Source organism: Procambarus clarkii, chromosome 64 (genome assembly GCF_040958095.1).
Source record: "Procambarus clarkii isolate CNS0578487 chromosome 64, FALCON_Pclarkii_2.0, whole genome shotgun sequence".
Lineage (NCBI taxonomy): Eukaryota > Metazoa > Arthropoda > Malacostraca > Decapoda > Cambaridae > Procambarus > Procambarus clarkii.
The window spans coordinates 4,228,609-4,254,062 of NC_091213.1; the positions used below are offsets into that span (position 1 = coordinate 4,228,609).

General features: G+C 41.4%; 2 protein-coding genes across 5 annotated transcripts in view; both read right to left on the bottom strand.

The window, feature by feature from the left end:
- Positions 1 to 904, bottom strand: part of LOC123768956 (E3 ubiquitin-protein ligase MARCHF4) — a 56,199-nt gene extending 55,295 nt beyond the window's left edge. For 2 of the 4 annotated variants that reach the window (XM_045759831.2, XM_045759832.2), the window contains exon 1: positions 611 to 903. In XM_045759831.2, coding sequence (XP_045615787.1) covers positions 611 to 700 — 90 coding nt within the window. In that variant the 5' untranslated portion in view covers positions 701 to 903. Of the gene's footprint in view, positions 1 to 610 lie in introns of all 4 variants that reach the window. The other 2 variants (XM_045759829.2, XM_045759830.2) reach the window with 2 other exon arrangements.
- A 13,734-nt stretch (positions 905 to 14,638) lies between these two features.
- LOC123768955 (nischarin) lies at positions 14,639 to 25,335 on the bottom strand. Its single transcript, XM_045759828.2, has 5 exons — positions 25,251 to 25,335; positions 24,310 to 24,579; positions 21,778 to 21,945; positions 17,285 to 17,424; positions 14,639 to 15,649 (listed from the first exon to the last, which is right to left on the bottom strand). The coding sequence occupies exons 2-5, from the start codon at positions 24,577 to 24,579 to the stop codon at positions 14,779 to 14,781; spliced, it is 1,449 nt and encodes a 482-aa protein (XP_045615784.2). The 5' UTR covers positions 25,251 to 25,335; the 3' UTR covers positions 14,639 to 14,778.
- Between the last annotated feature and the right edge of the window lie 119 nt (positions 25,336 to 25,454).

Genomic DNA, 25,454 nt, shown 5'->3' on the forward strand with positions numbered 1-25,454 from the left:
GGGTGGCTATGCCTGTGCGGTGGCTATGCCTGTGTGGTGACTATGCCTGTGGGGTGGCTATGCCTGTGGGGTGGCTATGCCTGTGGGGGTGGCTATGCCTGTGGGGCTGACTATGCTTGTGGGGGGTGGCTATGCCTGTGGGGCTGACTATGCTTGTGAGGGGTGGCTATACCTGTGGAGGTGGCTATGCTTGTGGGGGTGGCTATGCCTGTGGGGGGTGGCTATGCCTGTGGGGGTGGCTATGGTTTATGCCTGTGGGGTGGCTATGCCTGTGGGGTGGCCATGCCTGTGGGGTGGCTATGCTTTTGGGGGTGGCTATGCCTGTGGAGGTGGCTATGCCTGTGGAGGTGGCTATGCCTGAGGGGGGTGGCTAAGCTTGTGGGGGTGGCTAAGCTTGTGGAGGTGGCTGTGCCTGTGTGGTGGCTATGCCTGTAGGGGTGGCTAAACTTGTGGGGGTGGCCATGGTTTATACCTGTGGGGTGACTATGCTTGTAGGGGTGGCTATGGTTTATGCCTGTGACGTGGCTATGCCTGTGGGGGGTGGCTGTGGGCCACGAGGGGAAGGTAGAGGAGTGGAGGGCGAGGTGCTCCGAGGAGGACACCAGTATACCTGAGGGTGGACGGGCGGCAGGAGGGCGGACGCAGTGCGCTTGGTGTTAGAGGCTGAAGAAGGAGCTACCCCCAGGTCTGAGAGAGTCATCGTCGGCCCGCTGGCCCACCTCACCACACACACATGGCCAGGTCACCAGCACGCCCCTCGCCACGACCAGTGGCAGCACCAGGATCACCAGGAGCCCCCTCACATACCGCAGCGCCACGAACCAACACACCACAGCACTTGTCTATTGATCACTGGGGCCCGGCCCGCCACGCCAGCCCCTGTCGCCTTGTGGCAACCTAACCCAGCTGGGCACCACTTGCGCACACTGCCCCCCTACCACCACCCCAGGATGGTGAACACCACCCCACCACCACCCCAGGATGGTGAACACCACCCCCAGGATGGTGAACACTACCCCCAGGCTGGTGAACACTCTCACCCAGGCTGGTGAACACACTCCCCCAGGCTGGTGAACACTCTCCCCCAGGCTGGTGAACACTCTCCTCCAGGCTGGTGAACACTCTCCCCCAGGCTGGTGAACACACTCCCCCAGGCTGGTGAACACACTCCCCCAGGCTGGTGAACACACTCCCCCAGGCTGGTGAACACACTCCCCCAGGCTGGTGAACACACTCCCCCAGGCTGGTGAACACACTCCCCCAGGCTGGTGAACACACTCCCCCAGGCTGGTGAACACTCTCACCCAGGCTGGTGAACACACTCCCCCAGGCTGGTGAACACTCTCCCCCAGGCTGGTGAACACTCTCCCCCAGGCTGGTGAACACACTCCCCCAGGCTGGTGAACACACTCCCCCAGGCTGGTGAACACTCTCCCCCAGGCTGGTGAACACACTCCCCCAGGCTGGTGAACACACTCCCCCAGGCTGGTGAACACTCTCCCCCAGGCTGGTGAACACACTCCCCCAGGCTGGTGAACACTCTCACCCAGGCTGGTGAACACACTCCCCCAGGCTGGTGAACACACTCCCCCAGGCTGGTGAACACTCTCCCCCAGGCTGGTGAACACACTCCCCCAGGCTGGTGAACACACTCCCCCAGGCTGATGTCTGTTACCTGATGGCTCTATTCACCTAGAAGTTTAAATAGATACGTGGGAGTTAGACAGCTGCTGTGGGGTGCATCTCGGGAATGTGTATTCACCTAGTTGTAGTTGCAGGGGGGCGGGGGTAAGGAATCAATCTTCAGATCTTTGGTTCCGCCTCTCAACTGTCAATGTACTGGTATGGAAATTTCTGAGCCTACTGGGCTCTATCATATCTACATTTAAAGGTGTGTGTAAAGAGTCTACCTCCACTACCTCGCTTCTTAATGCATTCCATTTGTTAACTGATTAACACAAAAAAATCCTTCTAACGTCTCTGCTGCTCATTTGCATACTAAGTTTCTATCTATCTTCCCTGTACGTTCTTGTGAGAATTTTCAAGTGGCCATTATGTTTCCCTTAAGACTTCTGTCTTCAAGTGACGTGAGGTTTAATTCATGTAGCCTTTCCTTGTAATTCATACCTCTCAGCTACTCAACTAGTCTGGTGGCATATCTCTTCAACCTGTCCTCGGAACTTTTTCGAACTTCGTCTTGCATACTCTAGGATTGGTCTGAACTAACTCCACACCTGTCAAATAATACCAGATCCTTGCGCGTCATTAATAATCTATTGCAGATTATAGGTCAAAATCTAATCTCCTTAGAGAGGCGCAGAGCAGTAAATACTAATACAAAGTTAAATACTAAGTTAAGTGAGAAGGTGGTGGAGGCCAAAACCGTCAGTAATTTCAAAACATTATATGACAAAGAGTGCTGGGGAGACGGGACATCACGAGCGTAGCTCTCATCCTGTAACTACACTTAGGTAATTACTAATGACTAACCGAGAAAGGTAGAACAGAGAGCAGCAAGACGGAAATAAAGAGAGCAGAAACGAGACACCCAGCAGTTAGGTCGTCTCATGGCCCCAACACCGGAGCGTCTGGCTCAGGTGGAGTACCCACTAAGTCATTATTCTGGTGTCACCCTTGAAAGTGCTCCATCTGTCGTCTTGCCCTTCTTGTCCGTTTTTCCAGATAAGCTCTGGGCCAGAACTTCTAGCCATCGAACAAATCCACAAGGGCCGTGACGAGGATTCGAACCTGCGTCCGAGAGCATCCCAGACACTGCCTTAATCGACTGAGCTACGACAGGGTTAAAAAAAGAGTTGAAACCGAAGTTCTACTGAACTTAATGGATCCCGTAGCCTCTCCGAGGCACAAACCAGGATTTTATACAACTCCCCTCCTGCACCCGAGCTATGTCAATAGGCCGTTCTATTGACATAGAACGGCAATCCCTCTTCGCCCTTACATCATTACACACAGAGATCACACTAACGTGATGCATCAAATGAACAAATCCACGGCCCTTGTGGATTTGTTCATTTGATGCATCACGTTAGTGTGATCTCTGTGTGTAACTTGTAGCCATCGTTTGGACCCTGCATGTCCCGGGAGGACCATTTGCTTGTGTATTATTCTACCTTTAGTATTTTCTTAAGAGTCACTTGCAGGATTCTGCATAACTGTTTGCCACTCGTTGCATGAGCTTAGGGAGGCCTTACCTAGGTGTTCGTTGGGGTTGTCTCTGCCCTGATAGGGTTGCCTTCCATTGTGAGTTCCAGAGTTCGTCCCAGTGTGCCGGCCTCCTGTGGGGGGTGCCTCACCCTGGGTAGTGCATGAGTCTTTAAATTTACATGAATTTACCAGAGGGCCACTATATAGTGGGACATCAATGGGGACAGGAAGCCACAGTGTTTTGGTATTTACGGCTTCGGCGGGTAGGCGGTTCCAAGGATTTATAACCCTATGGGCAGAAAAACCTCTCCTGTTTTCCGTCCTGCATTGTGGCTTGTTGACCTTGAAACTGTTGCTCCTTATCCGTGTTACAATCTGACCTTTTAAAGAAATGGTCTGGATCAATATCCTCCAAATTATTCAATATTATGTTTATTTACAAATTAGGTACAATGGGTTTGTGAGATTACATAATATTAGTATTTTTACATTCTTGCAAAGCCACTAACACCCATAGCATTTCAAGCAGATGTTTAGATGAGATCAGGCCTGTCGTGTTTGGCATGCAAATGTCATTATCCCTGTGGCCCTCAGTCATTCCTGTATGAAGTCGACACAGTTCTGGAATGACTTTTTGTTGGCCAGTGTTAAACAGTCTCCAAAGCAGTTATGCCTTTCTGAAGATGGTCTCCATGCTTGGATACAATTGTTACAATTTTGAACACTCATACTCCAAGTAGTGGCGTGGCAAAGATTTCTACAGTTGTATAACTACTTTATTTTCCTTGAAGTCAAAGTTTCATTTGACTATTTCAAGGATCATTATTTTTTTTTACTGTAGCTCCCAGTTGTTGTGCAACTTTCAGTGATTGGTGGATTCTGACTCCAAGGGGCCAGATTCACGAAAGCACTTACGCAAGCTCTTACGAACGTGTACATCTTTCCTCAATCTTTGACGGCTTTGGTTACATTTATTAAACCATTTACAAGCATGAAAACTTCCCATTCAATTGTTGTTATTGTTATAAACAGCCTCCTGGTGCCTCGGAGCTCATTAACTATTTAATAATTGGAAACAAAGCCGCCAAAGATTGAGAAAAGATGTACAGGTTCGTAAGTGTTTGCGTAAGTGGTTTCGTGAATCTGGCCCAAGGTCTTTTTCTTCGTCAATCTGCTGCATGGTAATGTAGTAAATTTGGTAGTTGTGATGCGCATTGTTATGCTCGAAATGCAAGGTCTTGCAACTTCGATATTGAAAAGCATTTGCCAATCTTCCGACCACTTGTGGAGGTTATGTAGATTTCTTAATAAGGCCTACATATCACTTCCTTCTTTACCATAAATCTTAAGTTTTATCTGCAAATTTGATGTAGTTTGTAATATTCTCATGTCATTGATGTAAATGACAAAAAGGGTTGGCCCCAAACTGGAACCTTGCAGTACCACACTCATGACATTTCTCCACTCAGATTTATTTCTATTTAGGGCGATCATTTGCTTTCTTAAAGAAGCGTGTTGCTCTCCAGGAGCAGCAAGCACTGGGTTGGTTCAACTAACAATTGATGGGGTTTCAATGCATGCCATATATACATATACGAAAGCCACGGACAGCTGGACAGCTTTGTTCTTGATTTTTCCCAGTAGGCCATGTTGGATACCTGAAGTCACCCAACAAAGCCTGCTGGCTTAAACACAGTACCAAAGCCAAACCCCCTACAAAATAATGGGATCAAACCTAAAGCTAAAAATTTAGACTTTTTTTAACAAATTAAAAATTGACAATACATTACATGCATTACTTTAATTTTCATGTAATACTATTCTTAAGCATTGAAATACATCCTATATTTTGCACAAGATACTCTATGAAAATTATAACCTCAGAATTTTTTTTGTAATGCTAGGGAACACATTCCTGTGCAAAACTGGGGATCGATAGTAAATGTAATATTGGTACTGGTACTGCCCAAAATGCTGCCCGTACTAGTGGCTTTACAAGAATGTAATTACTATGCTATGTATCCTCACAATCCCAATGTACCTTCTTGTATATATATATATATATATAAATAAATAAATAAATAATTTAAAATTTTCTGCACAAAATAAAATGTACCCAAATATACACAAGTACGAAAGTTTTAAATAATTTATCAAAGCTTTACAAATATCGGATTCTTACCAATATTGTGTGGGTTCATCTGATTCCAATACATGATATAAAGAGATCTAATTTAACCACATAAGAAACAATGCTCTCATGACTAGAACACAAGGTCTCTCTAAATAAAAGACATATGAGTATTGAAACATACTATTTCCCAAAAGTGTTACATTCACCCACTCGCGCTACAAAACATAACTGCAGAGAAAGGTCAATTAAGTCATTCTAGATGTGACCTTCAATTATATGACAATTATACAAAAAAAGGTGTCATTTCATGACTAAGGAAAGAATCTTAATATATTCACTTAAGACTACATATTTGTGAAGTCTAGATTTACCAACAATAAACTTGAGTATGGCCAATGACTTTTAAAACGTGAAAAATTCTTGTGAAAAAATATTTAAGTGCAATTCAATTGCCATATAACTGATTTTCAAGAAAGTAATTTCTGATTAAATTTTTTTGTAAATAAGTAGGGTAGTAAGGATCAATAACAAACACCTCGGTATCAAATAAACTAACAAAAACACTCGACAAATTACATTGTAACAATGGGAATAATTCCAAACGTCAGGTATACTGTACGTGAAGTATGTGTCTCCACCCCAAGCCAGGTGTATTACTGTACCAGCCGTGGGAGGACGGATGATCATCTTACAACACGATGAAGCTAGCACCTTGTTTACAACCAGTTGGCTCTTATTACAAAAATGACTTGGATTATTAAGATATGACGACAACTGAAGGCCATAATCTTATCACAGTGTTACATTTGTAAATTTCCATACTTGAAGCATATAATATTCGTAAATAACCCAGTCCACACATATGAAGAAAAGACAAAACAATGTGGTCCATCTTGGACCTTTATAAATTCACGACCTGATGAGCGTCCAGGGCTGACTGAAACGTTGTCATTTTAATTTCTTGTCACGTATGGGTTGGGCTATTTGTACAGTCACATTATTGTGACTTATTCAGTACATATAATATTTAGTATTGTATGAAAGGTATTATGGCCATGTTCTACCTTGCTCTACCTGAAATTTGTTAAAACAGTTCTTCTAGAGATTACATTGATGCAATATACTGTACAGTACTTAATAATCAAAAGATTTGTCAAAGAACATATGATTTCTCAAGCAACAGTTCAATACGCTTATTGACACTAATATTTTGCAAAATGATATGATGACAAAGCATATTTTAAAATATTACTCTCAAACACTTTTAAAAGAACTTTTGAAAAGTGTTAAAAAAAAAAGACCTGCATGTAAGACATTATAATAATATACATGTATATTTATACTGGTATATAAAGTGCATTAACAATATTTAATTACATTACAGTTACATTCTATAATTCCATCAATCTTTGTAAAATCTCTTGTATGTATGTACCTTACCTAAATAAACATTTATTTATTTATTTATTTGTGATTAATATTATTTTGCACAGATATTACAGAAAATTACCGTACCTTTAAATGTATGTAATTTTGAAACATGTAGTCACACATACAAAATTTATGTTTATTTGTAATTAACATTTACTTCTGAACGGGTTCAATTAATTGTGAAATCCTTGGCAAAAAAATATTTTTGCCTTTGTGCGAGACAAAAAAATTCTCGCTACCAACTGTAACAAACCTATCAAACATGCTTCACACTTGAAACCTTCACCGTTACATCATTTATTGGTTTTGAGGATATACACACAAACAAATGACTTTTTATTACATGAAGGACATTAACCCTTGCTCTGTAACTATAGAGTATATAAGACCTTTCTTGGTGGTAAAAGGAAACTAAATTATTTTTTTCTTTAGAGGATATAGAAAATTATTATACACAGAAAACAAAAAGAGTCACTGTATTCATTTGGTGCGTTCAGAGTTATGCTTAGTTGTTAATTTTGCTCTTGCTGCCCTCTTGCAACAACCACTTGGGCTGGATGGTCGACGGTCTGGCTTCATGCAAGTCAGCGTTCAACTCCCAACCGTCCAAGTGGTTGGGCACCATTCCTTTCCCCCTGTCTCATCCCAAACCCTTATCCTGACCCATTCCAAGTGCTATATACTGTACTTGTAATGGCTTGGCGCTTTCCCCTAATAACTTCCTCCCTCTTACAACTGACAGTGTGCTGGTATGTGTGGTTTTACACAATAGTATTTACACTCGGTATTTCACAGCATTGATTGTATATTGGAAATTTAATACATTTTTTAATATAAATCATATTTTCTTACTACTGTACTGTATTTACAAAACATTGGTCTACATATTGACAGTTCATTTTTTTTTAAGTTTTTACAAGTATTGTACTATAATCCATTAGCTTCAGAGCCATCTTTTGATGGCAGAGGTAAAGCTTAATACTCTGACTGCCATGAGTTAATGCATAATATTTTGCAGAGTGCTGCAGTCCATGGGCTTCAAACAAAACACAACATTATGGGCCCCCACTGTGCAAGGTGGGCCTAATATATTACATTAGGCGAGATTCAATAAATATTTGATTTCACTTAATCTCTGTGCTATCTACGATTGAAGTGTATTCCATGCAAACTTAGTTTTCAAAATATAAACCATAATTCCACTCATTACACTGTACAGTACATATTTGTTAAGTAACACGTTTCTTTTACTCGCACGCTCCTAACATGCTACTCATTCATACAGGTATTTTGGTTGTCCATAAATATATGTAAAAGAACGGTAAAATTAAACATTTGTATACTTTGTACACTATCTGTACACTAGTTTTAATCAGATACAGTACTTATTAAACACACACACAATTTCTTGTACTTCAAGCTGGAGATAAAAAGCCATTCGAGTACCATTTTGACTCTAGTACAGCACAGACAAGATGTTCATGTACTCATCTAAGTGTTGCTCTTCCAATACACTATATCAAATGCAAATAGTCTGTAATAAAATATTTCCCATTAATTTAAATGTAAAATTATTATATATATAGTGCAGTATATTTGTTTATAATCAAAATATATATTTGTTTATAATCAAAATATATATTTTTATAGCACTATAAATAGTAATATTCCTTTGAAAAACAAGAATAAACAGCAAATTTGTATGCAGGAGATAAAAGCCTACAAAGGTAATATTTATCCTGTAAGTCAACAATTGTCACCAGAATCATAACATTTACTTCACTGTTTGAATGCATAGTGTAATTACTGCTTCAGTGTATTGAGCTGCATTCTGGAGAAATTTCTATTTGTCATCTCACATGAGTGTTGAGCCTGGGGTGTGAAGGCAAACTGATTAAGGAAGAGCAGGTTCCAAAGTCTGATAGACCATAGAGACCACCAGAAATTTATCCGCGTCTCAATCCCACAACTAAATAAAGAAGATAGGACCACTGCAGTCAAAAATCAAGAAAATGCTATCTGCTGGAAACTAATTTTTCTGCTAACATGTAAGTCATTAATCTAGAAGCCAGCCTCAGCAGCTTACGTCATGCTCCGAGTCAAAACTCTGTGTATGTCATGATGGATAAACATCAAAGCTTCAAGCACTAGGCATCTCTGTTTACTACCTGGTAACTAACTTCAAGAATGGTAACTAAGAGTAACTCTTAGCATAGAAGTTTGAAAACCCCTCAATTGGTGCCAGTAAACCACATGAAAGTCTGCTTGGTCCATTATTATGGAATGTTTATTTCAATGATCCACTACATGCCATCCCTGAAGCCCAAGCCTGTGCTAATGACTGTACTCAAGTCTGGACTTGTACACAAGAGGAAATGCCAACCTTCATTAATCACTTATTGCAGCAATATCTGTCTGGAGACAACAATGGCAGGTCATATTTGCTGCCAAGGAAATGGGCAATGATAATCAGATGGCATAAGGATGAATAGAAGACCCATGCAAGCAGGGAAACCAAAAGATTAGCAACACTGAAGCATAGTTCATGCTTGCGTGATAGTACTGACTACAAATAAGTGAAGCACAAGTTAACTACCATCTAAAGTATGCATCACTCTCTTGGATGGCTTGTCCCCTATTCTTTCTCTGATTTCTGAACACAGTAGAGGGCAAGATGACTCGTTGCAAGTCACTATCAACCCTGGTTGAACTTATCAGTATGGTAGTACTGTACACCTGTACATCAGAGATGTCTGTAACCTTTTTGTTATATATATGACCAATGTTCTCAAGGTTTTCCATTTTGGCCAACTTTGTGGACAAACAGAAGATGGCAACCACAACACATTATGGTTAGTCAGCATCAGCTTCACTCTGGTTGCAACATTCTCAAGCCTATAACTCCATCAATAATTAGTCATCATTCATATTTGCAATATTCCCAACATGCAAATATTTATGAAATCACATCAAGTGACCATACAATAAAGCCCTAGAAAAAATGGAACCAGTTTCACTATTCCTATTATACTGTAGCTTAAAATTAAATAAAGCATAGCAGGCCTCTACCTGAGGCCTGCAAGTACTGTAATGTGATGTTCTAAACCTTAATGCTGTTATTAATTGTATAAACTATTCTCTTAATGCTGTCAAACATTATTGACAGCAAGCATATACTTGGGGGTATCAAGATCCCCTTAGGTTAACTACTGAATTTTCCCAGATGCAACCCACAATAATTGCCTAAATCCCAGGAACTTATTTTTTGGTAAGTGAAAAGTGGGTATCAAATCAAAGGAAATGTGCCCAAACTTTTCTCTCCTGGCCAAGGACAGAACCCAGGATCTTTGAGAGTTAAGAATGTAGACTACTGCACTACAGGACCATGTAGTCTTCTCAATGGTAACGATATTCCTTCAAGGGCGCCACGTCTGAATTTTCCCAAGACAAAGAATGTGTCAAATCACTGCATTATCCTATGCAGTTGAAAGATGTGTTAGGTAACATCTCAACCCTTTGTTTATCACAGTCAGGAGGTAATTTTTCTTATTCTTAACCTGGCATTGTATCCCTGCCACTATGATCGGCCCCTCCGTCTTCTTGATAAAAAAAAATTTCAACCATCGTAATATTCCTAATCATTCATATGGGCTCTAGGAAACTCGAACCATGGACCCCATGCGTGTGAGGCTGAAGTTCTATCGACCGAGCTATTGAGCAGTCTTAAGGAAAGTTTCCAGCAGCAGCATCCTGCTGCCAAACTGGAATTTTTTCCTTATTACTTAAGCTTCCTAGTACTATCTATACATTTCTTACTTACTATTAGACTGCTCCGGTGTACTATCATCAAAGATTCTGTGCCTGGTTAATATCTAAATTTCATGATTCTTGAGTTTTGCCATAGTTACTTTGAAGTTGTGGCTGGAGATGGCATGCAAAACAACATATTTCAATAAATCCTACATGATGACCACCCACATAGATTATCTTGTATGTTGTGATCATATTGCCTCTGCTACCGAGCCTCTATGGCTTGTTAGACTTGAGTTCTCTTAACTTATTCTCACAGCCTAGTGCTCTTTAATTTATAGTAGTACTAGTGTTGGTGCACACCTCTAAACTACAAGTGAATGTATGTATGATGTGTATACAAGCATGCACAATCGACTTGAGAATGGTCCAGGACGGACCGAAACGTCGTCGTCCCTTCACCTTCTAGTGTGTGGTCTGGTCAACATGGTATGCATATTATGCAACTCAACAACTAAATTTAAGCATTGGGAATGGAGGAACAAGGACAAAATATCGGCTGTATATTTACAAAAACGATCTTTGGTAAAAAACAACACATTATTATGATCTTAAGAGCTCGTTGTGTAGTGTATCGTACTGTTTCATTGATAAACATTCCACTAACACACTTCATAAAACAAACTAATAATCAAATAATATATTTATCATATAATGTTTATAAGACACAACACATAACTAAATTCGTGTAAGAAAATTATTAATGTCTGTACTAAAATTATCAATATTATCACAATTATCAGTGCTGGAAAGGGACAACTTTTAGAAAGATTACAAAAAATTAATTTAATTACAAACAACAACATCAAATTTGAGTACTGCTTATCAATTCTTTAATCTCATAACCCAAATAAAGCAGTAAACTAAATTCAGAATCTGTTTTTGAATTTTTTTTACAAACCAATATGTAAACCTGCTTGAAATACAGGCATTCATTTACTCGCATACAGGAAATTATATCAAATATGAGTATTGGTTATCAGTTCTACTGATCAATTAATCCATGTAAGACAGTAAACTAAATTTAGTAAATGCTTATGGATAACACATTTACTAACCATTTTGTAAACCTGTACTGAAATCCTGGGAGAGTCCTCTCAGTAGTACCCTGGGGCCAGTCTCACGAAAGCACTTACGCAAGCACTTACGTACGTGTACATCTTTCTTCAATCTTTGATGGCTTTGGTTACATTTATTAAACAGTTTACAAGCATGAAAACTTCCCAATCAACTGTTGTTAATGTTATAAACAGCCTCCTGGTGCTTCGGAGCTCATTAACTGTTTAATAATTGTAAACAAAGCCGCCAAAGATTGTGAAAAGACGTACAGGTTCATAAGTGCTTGCGTAAGTGCTTTCGTGAATCTGGCCCTTGACCTTTAAGCATTAGCATTGCCAAGTCTTAGGAAATGGCACCAGGCTTCCGAGACCCACTCTGATGCATCAGATGCCACAACCAACACTTGCCTTGCTTCACAAGGTGAGGCGGGGAACTTGGTGATCAGAGATTTACCCAAAACAAAGAAAATAAACACCTTTGCAGAGTTAGGTGCAATAAAACAAGTGACTGATTCAAGGACAATAACAACCCCTAAGTAAACAAGAACAAGTTCAACAAGTTCATTGTGGCATGAAAAGTACCCTATTTGTGATGCACCTGACTACCACTAGATGGTAGACCAGGATACCCAAGGAAGAGAGAGTCCTTGCACTAAACATGGCCAGGGACACATGGCCGGCCAAAATATGGTACGGTACGCCACCTTAAGGACTGGAGCCTAGATCCAGCCGACGGAGGTCATGAAAACAAGTGACCAAAACCAGCACAAGAGATGCTCAAAGCTAGGGATTCCACCACTATGCTTGTACTGTTTAAATCACTGACTCAGTTCCACCATGATTATTGCTCAGTATTTGCTTTTCCTTTCAGAGCATGGAGAGCTTTCTGAAAGAGAGAGAATACAAAGAACATATACAGCACACACAGACACGATAAGGCACTTAAATTATTGGGACCCTCTCAAAGCTGTCAAAATGTATTTTCTAGAAAGATGAGAGATATATGAAATAATATATACATAGAGGATACTAGAAGGCCAGGTCCAAAATTTGCACAGCAAAATATAACCATTGAAGAGTAGAGGTGACATAGGTACAATCAGAAAGCACTGTATGAACATCAGAGGTCCACATTTATTCAGTACTCTCCCAGCAAGCATAAGAAATATTGCTGCAAAGTGGACTTCAACAAATCTTGGTGCCTTCTTTTGACAATTATTTCTTCAAGAAATAATCAGACAAGTTCCTGCAAAAAATGCTGAACTGGGTTGTAGTGGATATGTTAGTCTGTGAACTGCTCTAAGCAACAGCCTGTTAGACCAAGTTATCAAAAATCAAGCATGGCCTCAAGTACAATCCATGTACAAGTCCAAGAAAATGGGGCAAGACTATAGAATAAAAAAAAAAAAAAAAGAGCCCACAGCCCGAGACTAAACCAACCAGACCCGAGGGGGACAGACCTCACAGCCCAGGACGACTAGCACAAACCACAAATAGTAGAGGACCCAGGCACTGTGCTGGGAAGGCAGAGGGTATGCTGCCTGCAGGTTACAGGATGCAGCAGATACACACGAGAAGCCCAAATGGCCTCAAATCAGAAGGCAGAAAGCAAACAGAGACCATAAAAAAAAGGAGAGCACAGGAAATGGGCTGAAAGACCCAGAGGAGGCACCTCGGACAGACACCACAGCCAAGGCCAGCACCAACTTATCAGAACCCTGGAGTAAAGAGCCAGAAGGTTTCAAGACACAACACTCAGTGAATGAAGGATAAAAAGCACAGAAGACCAAGCCAACCAGCCCAGATATTGCATGGAAGAAAATCCAAGAGCCCACTGTACATAGTGTGGGATCAGAAAACAGAGCCTAAGACAACACAAAGAAGACATGTGAAAGTGTCAGCAAATGGAACGTGATCTGCCACACAACCACTAATGAAGAATTCAACATTACACAACCTTCCCATCTATAAAACTATACAGTATTATATATAGGAGCTACTTTTTAATGGTTCAAAAGACAGTATATTATCTAGAGACATAACTGATAGAAATATGATTCCACTGAAGCTGCGGTTCACCATTTATTACACGAGTAAGAAGACTGCCAACTTGCCCATGAAGACCTCTCCCAATGCCAAACAAAATGGCTTGAAAGAGATAAATGTTGTTTATGCCTTCAAATGCCTGCTTCAGAATGCTCAGGCCGAGCACCTTCAGTAAATAAACAGGATAAAAAATATCTTTCAAGGCACCTCCATTAAAAATCACAATTTCTACAAATAACCAAATCATATCCAGAGAGATCCTGATCAGCAATACCAAAATAATTGAAAGATACAGTGACAATAAATTAGACATCAAATGCCATCATCCAATTTTCAACAGCCAGCTGACATCTAGGTTAAGTCTTACCATCTACAAGACCAATACAGAACTGCCAATTTACACACCTAATGCCCCAACCAACAAACAAGAAGCAGGACCAGATTACCAGGTCTTCTCTACAGGGTAACCAACCACCCCGCCTTTTATCGCACTCATATTTAATATGTATTACTGTTTTTATGTTCACTTTGCCTCTACTTCTGAGGATGCTAAATGGTATCTTAGTGAAATGTGTCAGGCCCATTAAAAGCATAAAATGAACTTTGGAGTTAATTTTTTAACTTTCTTCCCAAACTAAGAAAATGCAAGAAATCTAGATTAGATTCATGCTAGAATCATTGTTCTCACCCATTCAGTCAAATACAACAACACACATCTACAACAAAGGCTTTCAAAATATTAGTGTATATACATACACATACACAGTGTACTTTATATATATATATGAATTAAAGAGTTTAAAATAAATATATAAATATAGATCTGAGGAGAATCGGCAAATGTTTTCAACCTTATACTATGCCATGGATAATCTTCCAGTTAACTAGTATCAAAAACTCGTATACTGAGTAAATGACTTCCCGAAGTTATCATGTCATTACTTCTGTGTATAAACCTAATCATTAGTTAGCAAACTAAGGACTGCTGTCATCAGAGAAAAAATAAATCACATGGCACTTTTATGAAGATTTTGAATCTTACAGTTTCTCCTTTTGTGTAAAAAATAAATTAATTTTAACAATCCTTCCAATTGATGAATTATCTCCCAAAGACTAATTATTCTTTCTAAGATATTATTTGTTATTGGAAGATTCACTGACAGCTGTTGCCATATCAGGTCGATCAAAAGATAGAGTGCTTGTGCTAATGGGAATTGGACTAGATATACTAAGAGTAGGTAGCCGTCCCTCTCTTGATGCCCTGATGGCCTGCAGGACTGCTACAAATTCCAACTCTTTTTGAGTTGGCCGTTCATTATCCAGACAGATCTCTGACACCCGCTGGCCGAAGAGCTCAAGTACCTTCGTACGGTAATCCACTACTGTCGCTACAGGATTACCTGTAATGATTAGAGTCTCCAAACAAGGAAGACGAGATATATGACTGACTTCTGATATTTCACAGATATTATTAGTCGAAACATTAAGTGATGATAACGAATAGAGCTTACTTAAGCCTTTTAAAGAGGACAGATTATTTTGTGACAGATCTAGATCAACCACATTACCAAGCTTGGTGTGCATATCTTGTAAAGTGGTGAAAAGATTATTTGACAGATTAAGTGATACTAAATGTGGTAGCTTAGTTAAGCATTCCACTGATGATAACTTATTAGAACTAAGATTTAGCTTTTCAACATTAGGCGTCAGAGCAACCGACTCATCAATATGGGTGATCTGGTTGCAGCTAACATCAACATCCTGAAGCAACAACCACCTGTAGGGGTCAGTGCCATCAACACTTTCTTTGTATACGGCATCACAGAGGAGAACATCAGACATTTGCACCATGCCACTGTACTTCACTTGCAAATATTTGGTAGTCCTTCTAACTGCTCCAAGATGACCTATTTGAGAAACACTGGCGTTCTTCAGTGTTAGTCTCTCAACATTCTTGAATGTGTTCAGGGTGTAGGGAAGATTATTTTGGATGATGTTGCTTGTTCTGCAAAAACAGAAGGATGGTTAATGTGCATGACTCAATCTGCTTTGCTAGAAAAGTGACAAATTAGTTAATTTTATATGCAGTACGAGCATGACTCAATCTGCTTTGCTAGAAAAGTGATAAATTAGTTAATTTTATATGCAGTACTGTATTATAGAAAGCTATCTTATATAATAAGTAATATTAAAATATAAAACCAGCATTGAATGTCATGAATTGCCTTTTTCTGGTAGGACTGTGGTGACTCCCTGAAGCTGGCTCGCTGAGATAGCTCCAGATGAGTCGCATCAGCTGAATGATGTTTCAGTAGGCCATTCAGAGTTCTGAATGGCCTACTGGCGCCCACAGAGGCACAGGAAACAGGAGATTGTTACAATCACCCTCATCAAGAAAACATCCAGAAACTAAGTGAAGCAATACTTAGCAATATGATACAATAATCGGGGAGCCGGTCGGCCGAGCGGACAGCATGCTGGACTTGCGATCCTGTGGTCCTGGGTTCGATCCCGGGCACCAGCAAGAAATAATGAGCAGAGTTTCTTTCACCCTATGCCCCTGTTACCTAGCAGTAAAATAGGTACCTGGGTGTTAGTCAGCTGCAATGGGCTGCTTCCTGGGGGTGGAGGCCTGGTTGAGGACCGGGCCACGGGGACACTAAAAAAGCCCCGAAATCATCTCAAGATAACCTCAAGATAAGATACAGACAACTGAAAGGCACACAAAGAAAAAACTGAAGCAGCAAATGATTCCACAAGTAACTGACTAAATAGCTAGATCAACCCCCTCCTCCGTCCTCCCCACTAGTTATGGCTAACCACCAACAGGAGCTCCCAACTTTCAAGTCATCAGAACCTCGGTCCACAGCTGAAAGCTCTTGAACCGATAGACCTTAAGAGGGGGGGAAGGAGGGAGGAGGGAGCCACTGAGGCCCTACCATAAAGAGGCATTTCATAACAATCAATGCTGATTTTATGGAGGGGCCAGACAGTGACTCCCTGAAGCTAACAACAAAGTAGAAAGAAAACTAAGGACTTACCAAAGACAAGAGTGAAAACAACTCACGAAGAGAGCTTGGGATAGGAAACCTGACCAACCCAAAACACAAGCTTGACAGGGACCAGGGATATACTGATTAGGAAACGGGCTGCCAGGACCTTGGCAAATGCCAGGGTCCTGGCGTTTGCCCCATGCCTGGCCGAAGCAACTTGTTTGCCTCTCGCCTGGCCGAAGCAACTTGTTTGCCCCTCGCCTGGCCGAGGCAACCACCCCAAGGCGATTACTCTGCGAATGCTCATGACTCGTGATGTCATCGAGATACTTCCTGGCTTCACCCAGCCAACGTTACATACAATTATTTTTTTTTATTCTTCCCTGATCATAGAACTCAAACAATATTAGGCAGAATTTTTTTCCGCACACCAGCATGTTGTCAGCTATAAACAAGGGCACAGAGCAGGGGTTAAAAGTTCTACATCATTGTGTACATGATAAAAAAAAATAGTTCACAAAACTAATTTATAAATCACATTTGGCAATTCAAATACAGGAGGTAATGGCAGATAATGACTGGAGTTGTTTAAGGGTCAAGAAGATAAAATAAAAATAAATGAAGTACAAAGAAAATTATCTATTCACCTTAGACAATAATTGCTTCCTTCGATGACCAAATGTCGAACCTGGGAAACAAAGTCAACCACATGACTGAAATCTGTCTCTTGCTCTGATGCAACGTTGGTAGGAAGAGGATTTTTGAGCCGGTAGGAGATGGCATGCAGCTGTGGAATACAAAATTTATTAGGGCCCAAAGGTTCCACCAGCCTTGGAACATCAAAAGCCAAAACAGAAAAAAATCAGCATTCAATGATAGAATGCCTCTTTCTGGTGAGTTCTTTCGGTGGCTCCCTAGGCTAACTGCCTCAGGAAGTCACTGAAGAAAGCCCTCCCCAAAAGGAGAGAATGCAAATTTATGATATCAAATCAATTTTGTGGTATTTGCTTCAACATGGTTTCAAAATCATGCAGACACATGTATGTGAGAGAGAGACTTACCTGCTTAATCCTTTGGCTTCAACAAGCAGGAATACTTGTTTTACAAAAAAATTTCATTTACCATGATAAGCAAGTTCTACCAATATAAACAATAATTTATGTTGAATGTAATGAAATGCCTCTTTGTAGAGGCATTTCTGGGTCCCCCATAGAAGGTCCCTCAGTGACTCACTCTAGCTAAACACCTGTATAGCCCCCACACACCATGTTACATGTTACACCAGGCCCTTGTGATTCGTAAAAAGCTTACCAGAGACCAGAGGCCAAAACCTGGGGCCAGATTCACGAAGCAGTTGCACAAGCACTTACATACATAAAAGAATACATCTTTTCTCAATCTTTGGCGGCATTGTTTACAATTATTAAACTGTTAATGAGCTCCGAAGCACCAGGAGGCTGTTTATAACAATAACAACAGTTGATTGGGAAGTTTTCATGCTTGTAAACTGTTTAATAAATGTAACCAAAGCCGTCAAAGATTGACTAAGTGAACTGAGAGAATAAGGCAACAGAAAGGCAGAGTGAAACAAAACAAACACCAATGTAAATATGAACAACTCTTAAAAACTAGGTGCACAGTCATTAGGCTATTTCCTAATAGCCTAATGACTAGAAAGTGGAATTTCATTACATTTAACACCGGAGCCGGTCAGCCGAGTAGGGAGCCAGTCGGCCGAGTGGACAGCACGCGGGACTTGTGATCCTGTGGTCCTGGGTTCAATCCCAGGCGCCGGCGAGAAACAATGGGCAGAGTTTCTTTCACCCTATGCCCCTGTTACCTAGCAGTAAAATAGGTACCTGGGTGTTAGGCAGCTGTCACGGGCTGCTTCCTAGGGATGGAGGCCCGGTTGAGGACCGGGCCGCGGGGACACTAAAGCCCCGAAATCATCTAAGATAACCTCAAGATAACACTTGTTTTCTAGGAAAGCTCCCACAGTGGCTTTCTGTAGCTATCTCACCACAAAGAACAAAAGCAAAAATGGGACTCACAGTTGGGGAAAAGAGGACATATGCAAGAAACCCCAAAGAAGCAGGAATCAGTGCCGGATAACACTGCCCAGTACCAAACAAGCATGGTTCGGCCAAGGCCCATTAACAAGATATTATGCCATCCATACCGTGTTAGAAATGCCAAAATCCTCAACCCTTAGTACCAGCCCATTACATGTTAAAATGATCATGCTTACTACATGCTACTTGAGTCCTTGGGTGTCCACAAGTCAGGATGAATCAGGGGCCTCGTAACATAACAGAAAGAAGTGGCCAACCCAAACTCAAAAGAAGGGGGGCAATGCATATATGAAATCACATTAATGTGAAGTATCAGTGAGAAAATCTTTCCAAACCATGGGGAAGATTTGAACCCACTGGTTCAAATCCGCTGGTACTCCCAACAAATGCCCCAGACCACTACACCACGACATAGTAAAAGTATGTCGTGATGCTTTTATGAGGCTTCCACTGAAGCCCTGATTGGGCTTCACTAGAAGCCTCAGGATCAATAGAGGATTCAGTGAAATCCAATGTTGCATTGCTTTTATATAGCACTTGAAAGGGGTCAGGATAAGGATCTGGGATGGGATGAGGGAAAGGAATGGTGCCCAACCACTTGGATGGTCGGGGATTGAACACCGACCTGCATGAAGCAAGACCGTCACTCTACCGTCCATCCCAAGTGGCCGGGGCAACCTGTCATAGTGTTGTGGTCTGGGACATTTGCTTGGGAGTACCAAGTGTGCAGGTTCAAATCCTCATCATAGCTCCTACTGATTTTCTCAAGAAGGCACCATCAAGATGAAAACTGTTCTGAAACCTCCACACACTGGAAGGCTCCAAAGATTACAAATTATCCAGGGAATGAAAGCAGGGAGGAGCCACTGAGGAATCCACCTTAAACACAGATGGAAGGTAAAATAAACCTTCCATCAGTGTTAGGTTTGAATTTTCCTTGTTTGAGAATACAAACAAGTACTGTAGTAGTTTGTATTCTCCATCTTAGAATGCAGTGGTACCTTGAATTACGAGCGTCCTTGGTTACGAGTTTTTCGGGTTACGAGTAGGAGTTGCTCGGAAAATTTGGATCAGGATACGAGGGTGTTAATACACGTACGAGCCGACCTAGCGCGTGGTGGCACGGCGATCGCACCTCAGTTCACCAGAGCCTCGCGCTCAGTGACTATTCCACCTGAATTCTTCACAAGGATTTACAGTTTTTTGTTGGATTTTTGGCCCTTTGAGCATAAAAGTTGTTATTATATATCTCGCTATGGGTACCAAGAAAGCCAGTGGTAAGGTTCAACCTAAGAAAATAGTTGTGAGTAGAGGCAGTAGAAGATGTCCCTTCCTCATTAAGAAAATGTGTGAAGTATGGGAAGAACTGCATAGTTTTGTTGAAAAAAATCCCCCAGATAAAGCTGTAGCAGGCCGTTGCATTGACCTTTAAAATGACAATGTGATATCTTACTCCAGACAAGTGTTGCAAAGAAGGGAAAAACAATCTTCAATGGATCATTTCTAGTGAGAAAATCAAGCAGTGAGCCACAACCAGGACCTAGTGGTATGCAGGCAAGACGTGCCAGAGAGTGCACGCCAGAAAAATCTTTACTGCCTGATGTTATAATGGAAGGGGACTCCCTTTCCAAAAAGTAACACCTCTCCTCCTCCCCCTGCCTCACCATCTTCCATACACCAACAGGAGTCATCAGCAAGGGTAAGTAATAACTTGAACATACTTTTGTAGTGTAGATCTGGATGAATTAGGTATAAAATTTAATTTGAAATGAGGTTTTTGGGTAGTCACAAATGGATTAATTCATTTCCCATTATTTCTTATAGGGAAATTAGCTTCGGTTTACAAGTTTTCAGGTTACGAGCTGTCTCCAGGAACGGATTAAACTCTTAAACCGAGGTACCCCTGTACTCCTCTGCAGAGAGAATCCACATTATTGGTTGAAGGGCACCCAAGGACTCCTCAGGCTCCAGCCAACCCCAGTCACTCCAGGAAATGAAGGCTCTGGGGCGTTGTCTCAATGTGGTAGAGCGTTGTCCCACACCAATGGTTGAGGACAAAAGTGTCTACACCCACAGGAAAAGATTATGGCCATAATATCCCACAAAAAATAGAAGACAGTGAACTCTTGGCAGGAAGCGTTAGCTCAACCACCTCCACCACGATGTGGAAGGGAAGATTCCCCAAGAAGGCCCAACCTCACCCAAACATCCCTGGACTCTGAACCCTGAAGCAACGAGGAAGATCCCAAAACCCACCGAACAACATCTGACAGGCCTGGAAAGGAGATGGAGCTTGGAGCAGGTGGACACTACCACCTGTTCCAAATCTGAGTCATAGAAAGACAAAGAAGCTAACACCACGACAATCACATTGACAATGAGCCGCAAACAATGTACATGGTATAAACCTCTCCATTTAAAGCTGAAGCTACCTGAAAGGCTGAGTCCCAAGAGGAAGCATGGGCTTCAGGGTGGATGGTATTCCCCACCCAGCAGGCAGCATGGTGGAGGCAGTAACAATGGCCATCAGAATACAACAAAACCAAGACGTATTATTTAAATTCACATCCAGAGAGAGAAGCATTGGAGGGCCAGTGCATGAAGAACCCTACCAGGGGGCCAGGTTTCGGTCTCTGGTCTCCAGTAAGCTTACAATGGCTTGTAAGGGCCTGGTAGGTTTTGAATTGGGTGGAAATATCCAGGTTGCTAGTAACAGGGAGCCTCCTTACGAGCCCTCCTAGAAAAAGAGCCTTGTCACATCTAGAAAAAAAAGAGCCCTGTCACATCTAGAATAGAGTTGCATTTGCCAAGTTGGATTTTAAATTATGCCCTGGGAAGAACTACACATTGTATAAGAGCTTTTTATCTACACACAATGCCTGTTTTTTTTTTTTTTTGTATTTAGCATATTTAGCAATTTCTAGTATGTGGAATGGGGAAGTTGATTTACACCATTCAGTTAATAGTGTTAATAGTTAATGACATGAGGGTACATTTTCAAGGATGTGTAAGCTGATATAGCATTCAGGTAAGAAATACAAACAAAAAATATACATTTACTTGCTTACCTGCAAAGGTGTGAAGTTTACTGGCTGGCAGTTAAGGAGTAGTTTGTCACCCTCACTGAAGAAATGTCTTGCAAGCGACTGAAGAAGGTGTGTCAGTTCATAGTGTTGAAAGTCAAGAAATTCTACCAATTCTTGAGGTAATGCATGGTGCATAAAGTTTATGATGGTCTGAAAGAAGGTAATATCAAGTTGATAAAGCTCACACTATGACAAAATACATATCTAGAAAATCCCTTACTCATTTTGCACACATGCACTATTCATTATGATATAAGAGAGGTTAGAGAATGGGAGACATCATAGTACAGGTAACTTGAATTTATAAGAATTATAAAAGTATTGGGCGAGTTCTACAATGTATGCAAATGGTACAAATTTATTTTTAAGAGAGGAGATAAATAAGAAGAAAGTTAAAATGCAGGCGATGAGTCACAATAACATGGCTAAAGTACGTTGACCAGACCACACACTAGAAGGTGAAGGGACGACAACGTTTCGGTCCGTCCTGGACCATTCTCAAGTCGATTGCGAATGGTCCATCGACTTGAGAATGGTCCAGGACGGACCGAAACGTTGTCGTCCCTTCACCTTCTAAGGTTAAAATGTTTGAATTTTATAACAAAGTTCAAATCAAAATACACACATTTGGAAGGAAGCCAAAGACAGGTGGTCCTGTGGACTCTTTACCACTGGCTGAAAACGAGCTTCTAAGTGAAGCAGAGATGCAGGCAACAGGGAGAGGGAAGATGACCAAGAATCTTAAACCTGGTCTAAACAGGTCTGAAGCTGCAACAAAACCAAATGAGACTTTTGCCAATTCACCAACAACCTGAACCTAGCAAGCTAGGAAAGAACAAGATCCCCTCCATTTAGACATTCAGACTGGCTAGGAACCCAAACCAACCAGTCGTGAGGTGGGCTAAGGTGTGAACCCCTAACAAACCACAAGGTGACAAACCATTACACACGCCATACTAGTGAATGTCCGAGGAGACAGATTCAAGCCAAATAGGTGAACCCAGTAGCGTTAAGCTTGACATTCCACCACTAAAGATAGCCAGTCCCTGAACTGGGGATAAATTGGAACATGCCAATAGATGTCCTGAAGTTCCTCTGGCACAAACTGGTAATCGATCTGCAATACCAGGTAGAGTAGACCTGAGCTATCTGGTTACCAGTCTCCATGGTGTAGTGGTAAGACACTCGCCTGGCGTTCCGCAAGCACTTTGTCCAGGGTTCATATCCTGGCAGGGAAGGATTTACTGGGCGCAAATCCTTAACTGTAGCCTCTGTTTAACTCAACAGTAAAATGGGTACTTAGTTGTAAAAATGATTCTTCGTGGGGGTTGTATTCCAGGGACCATAGGATTAAGGACTTGCCCAAAACGCAACGCATACTAGTGGCTGTACAAGAATGTAACAACTCTTGTCTATATCTCAAAAAAAAAAAAAAAACTAAGATGGTTTTGCAGGAAGTTGGTCAAGGAATGAAGTTATTCAACCCTAATGGTCATGAATGTACCAATGGTCTAGCAAGTCCTGCTTGGGGGACCAGGAACAACCAACACACCAACTGCAGGGCAGGGATTAACTCGACCACTCCAGCATCCAACCATTCCGCAACGACGGTGACGACCCATGGATAAGACCTCAGGCCCTTGATCCCCCAACACCAAAGGAGGGGTTAAGGACAACCTCCACTGTAGGCCCTGAGACACTACACAGAAAGCAAATGCATTGTGAGACCAAGATGTAAAATGGGCCAGATGTCCTCCCATAGTGCCCTCAAAGTGGTGAACTGCAAAAGGGCCATAGCATGAAATTCCCAAGCCAATGCACCCTTCTGTGATGTACGAGTGATGCCAAACTAAAGGGGTGAAATCCAAAGCAAGCACTATGGCCTAAGAGTCTTGACTCCTCTGGAAGTCCGTCCCAACCAATAACAGGCAAGGACTTACTCCAAAACTGCCTCCCGTAAACAGTGGGGACAAAACCCCATTGCAAAAACAGACAACTGAGCAGCTCAAAGAACAGGACACAGCATCCACAGGAAGCAAAAAAAGGCAAAAAGGGTGGAGGACAAAGAGAAATCTAAAACACAGACCAGCACTGCCTTCTGGAATACGACCCCCCACGAAGAATCGTTTTTACAACCAAGTACCCATCTTACTGTTGAGTTAAACAGAGACTACAGTTAAGGATTTGCACCCAGTAAATCCTCCCCGGCCAGGATACGAACCCATGACAGAGCGCTCGCGGAACGCCAGGTGAGTGTCTTACCACTACACCACAGAGATTTTGATGAGGGTCAGGATGGACCAAAACTATGTCACTTTCACTTCATTTCATTTTTGTGGGTTAGGTTAACAAAAAGATTTTCCATTGTATAACCATTCAAAAAGTTTTGAATATTTCAAACTAATAATGCAAAGCTGTTCTTTATATATATCACACAGACACTGCAAATTTTGTACTCAAAAAACAGATACTCAACAACTATATAACTTTATAATATGTTAAAATTATACAAACCTGTAAGTAGAGTTGTAGATCAGCTCTTCTTTTTTCTATAAAAGAAGGATCCTTGTTGCCGATGATCTTTTTGGGAGGCAGAAGGTCTCTAGCAACCCCATGGTTGCCGACAAGTTTATCGTGAAGCTCGGCAAAGGCATTGTAGCGCTGCTTTACAGACCACTGAGCAGGTCCCACATTCAAGATAATATTATACAAAGTGACGCCATCACATTGCTCTGTACTTGGAATAGTTACACCAATATGATGCTCACGACCCAAAGATGCCATCTGTTGAGAAACAAGTAACAAATACAATAACATAACCTTAACAGTATAGATTGCAACATAACATAACTTCTGGTAGATCAGAAGGGTAGAGTCTAGCAGTGCAAACCTTGAATTAATGGAAGAAGGTGTTTGTTAGACAAAGGTGACTCAATACACAGACCAGCCGACCAGATTACATGTAGGCAGAGTGAGGACTCTGTGTAGGAAGTGAGAGGACTCCGTGAAGGATGTTTGAGGACTGTGTAGGAAGTGAGAAGACTTGGTGAAGGATATGTGAGGACCGTTTTTTTTTTTTCCTACCACAGACGTGGCCACACATTTACAATACTAACCAGCATATATACATTTTCTTTTGTCCTCCATGGACAGGGTTAGAGATGTGTTAAACATATAGTTCAAGGGTTTATTGAACAATCAGCCACAGAAGGTGATTCGGTGCTTTTAAAATGCTAAGCTAACCTGCATACGTAAATACATAGATACGCAGATTTACGTATGCCCTACGACCGTGTTTAAGCCAGGTTTTGAACTCAAAGTATTCACAACCACTCCCACACTTCCTCACAAATGTCCTTGACTCTACAGATCAAACCCTGGAATAGCCATTACCTGCTAACCTACTTGCATCTGCATACCTATGTATACACGTGTACATACACGCGTCTGCATACCTATGTATACACGAGGAAGGAGCAAGGAACGCCTGGAGACACAGGGCGCGTCAGCTGACCATCACAAACACTCATGGCTCACCGTAAACAAACTTGCGATTCTCATCTCTTCTTCTTAACTTTCCACCATAAATAAAAAGTAATGGTGCCATTTAAATGAATTATATTGCTTTATATTTTAATATTGTTTTATTTTTATATGTA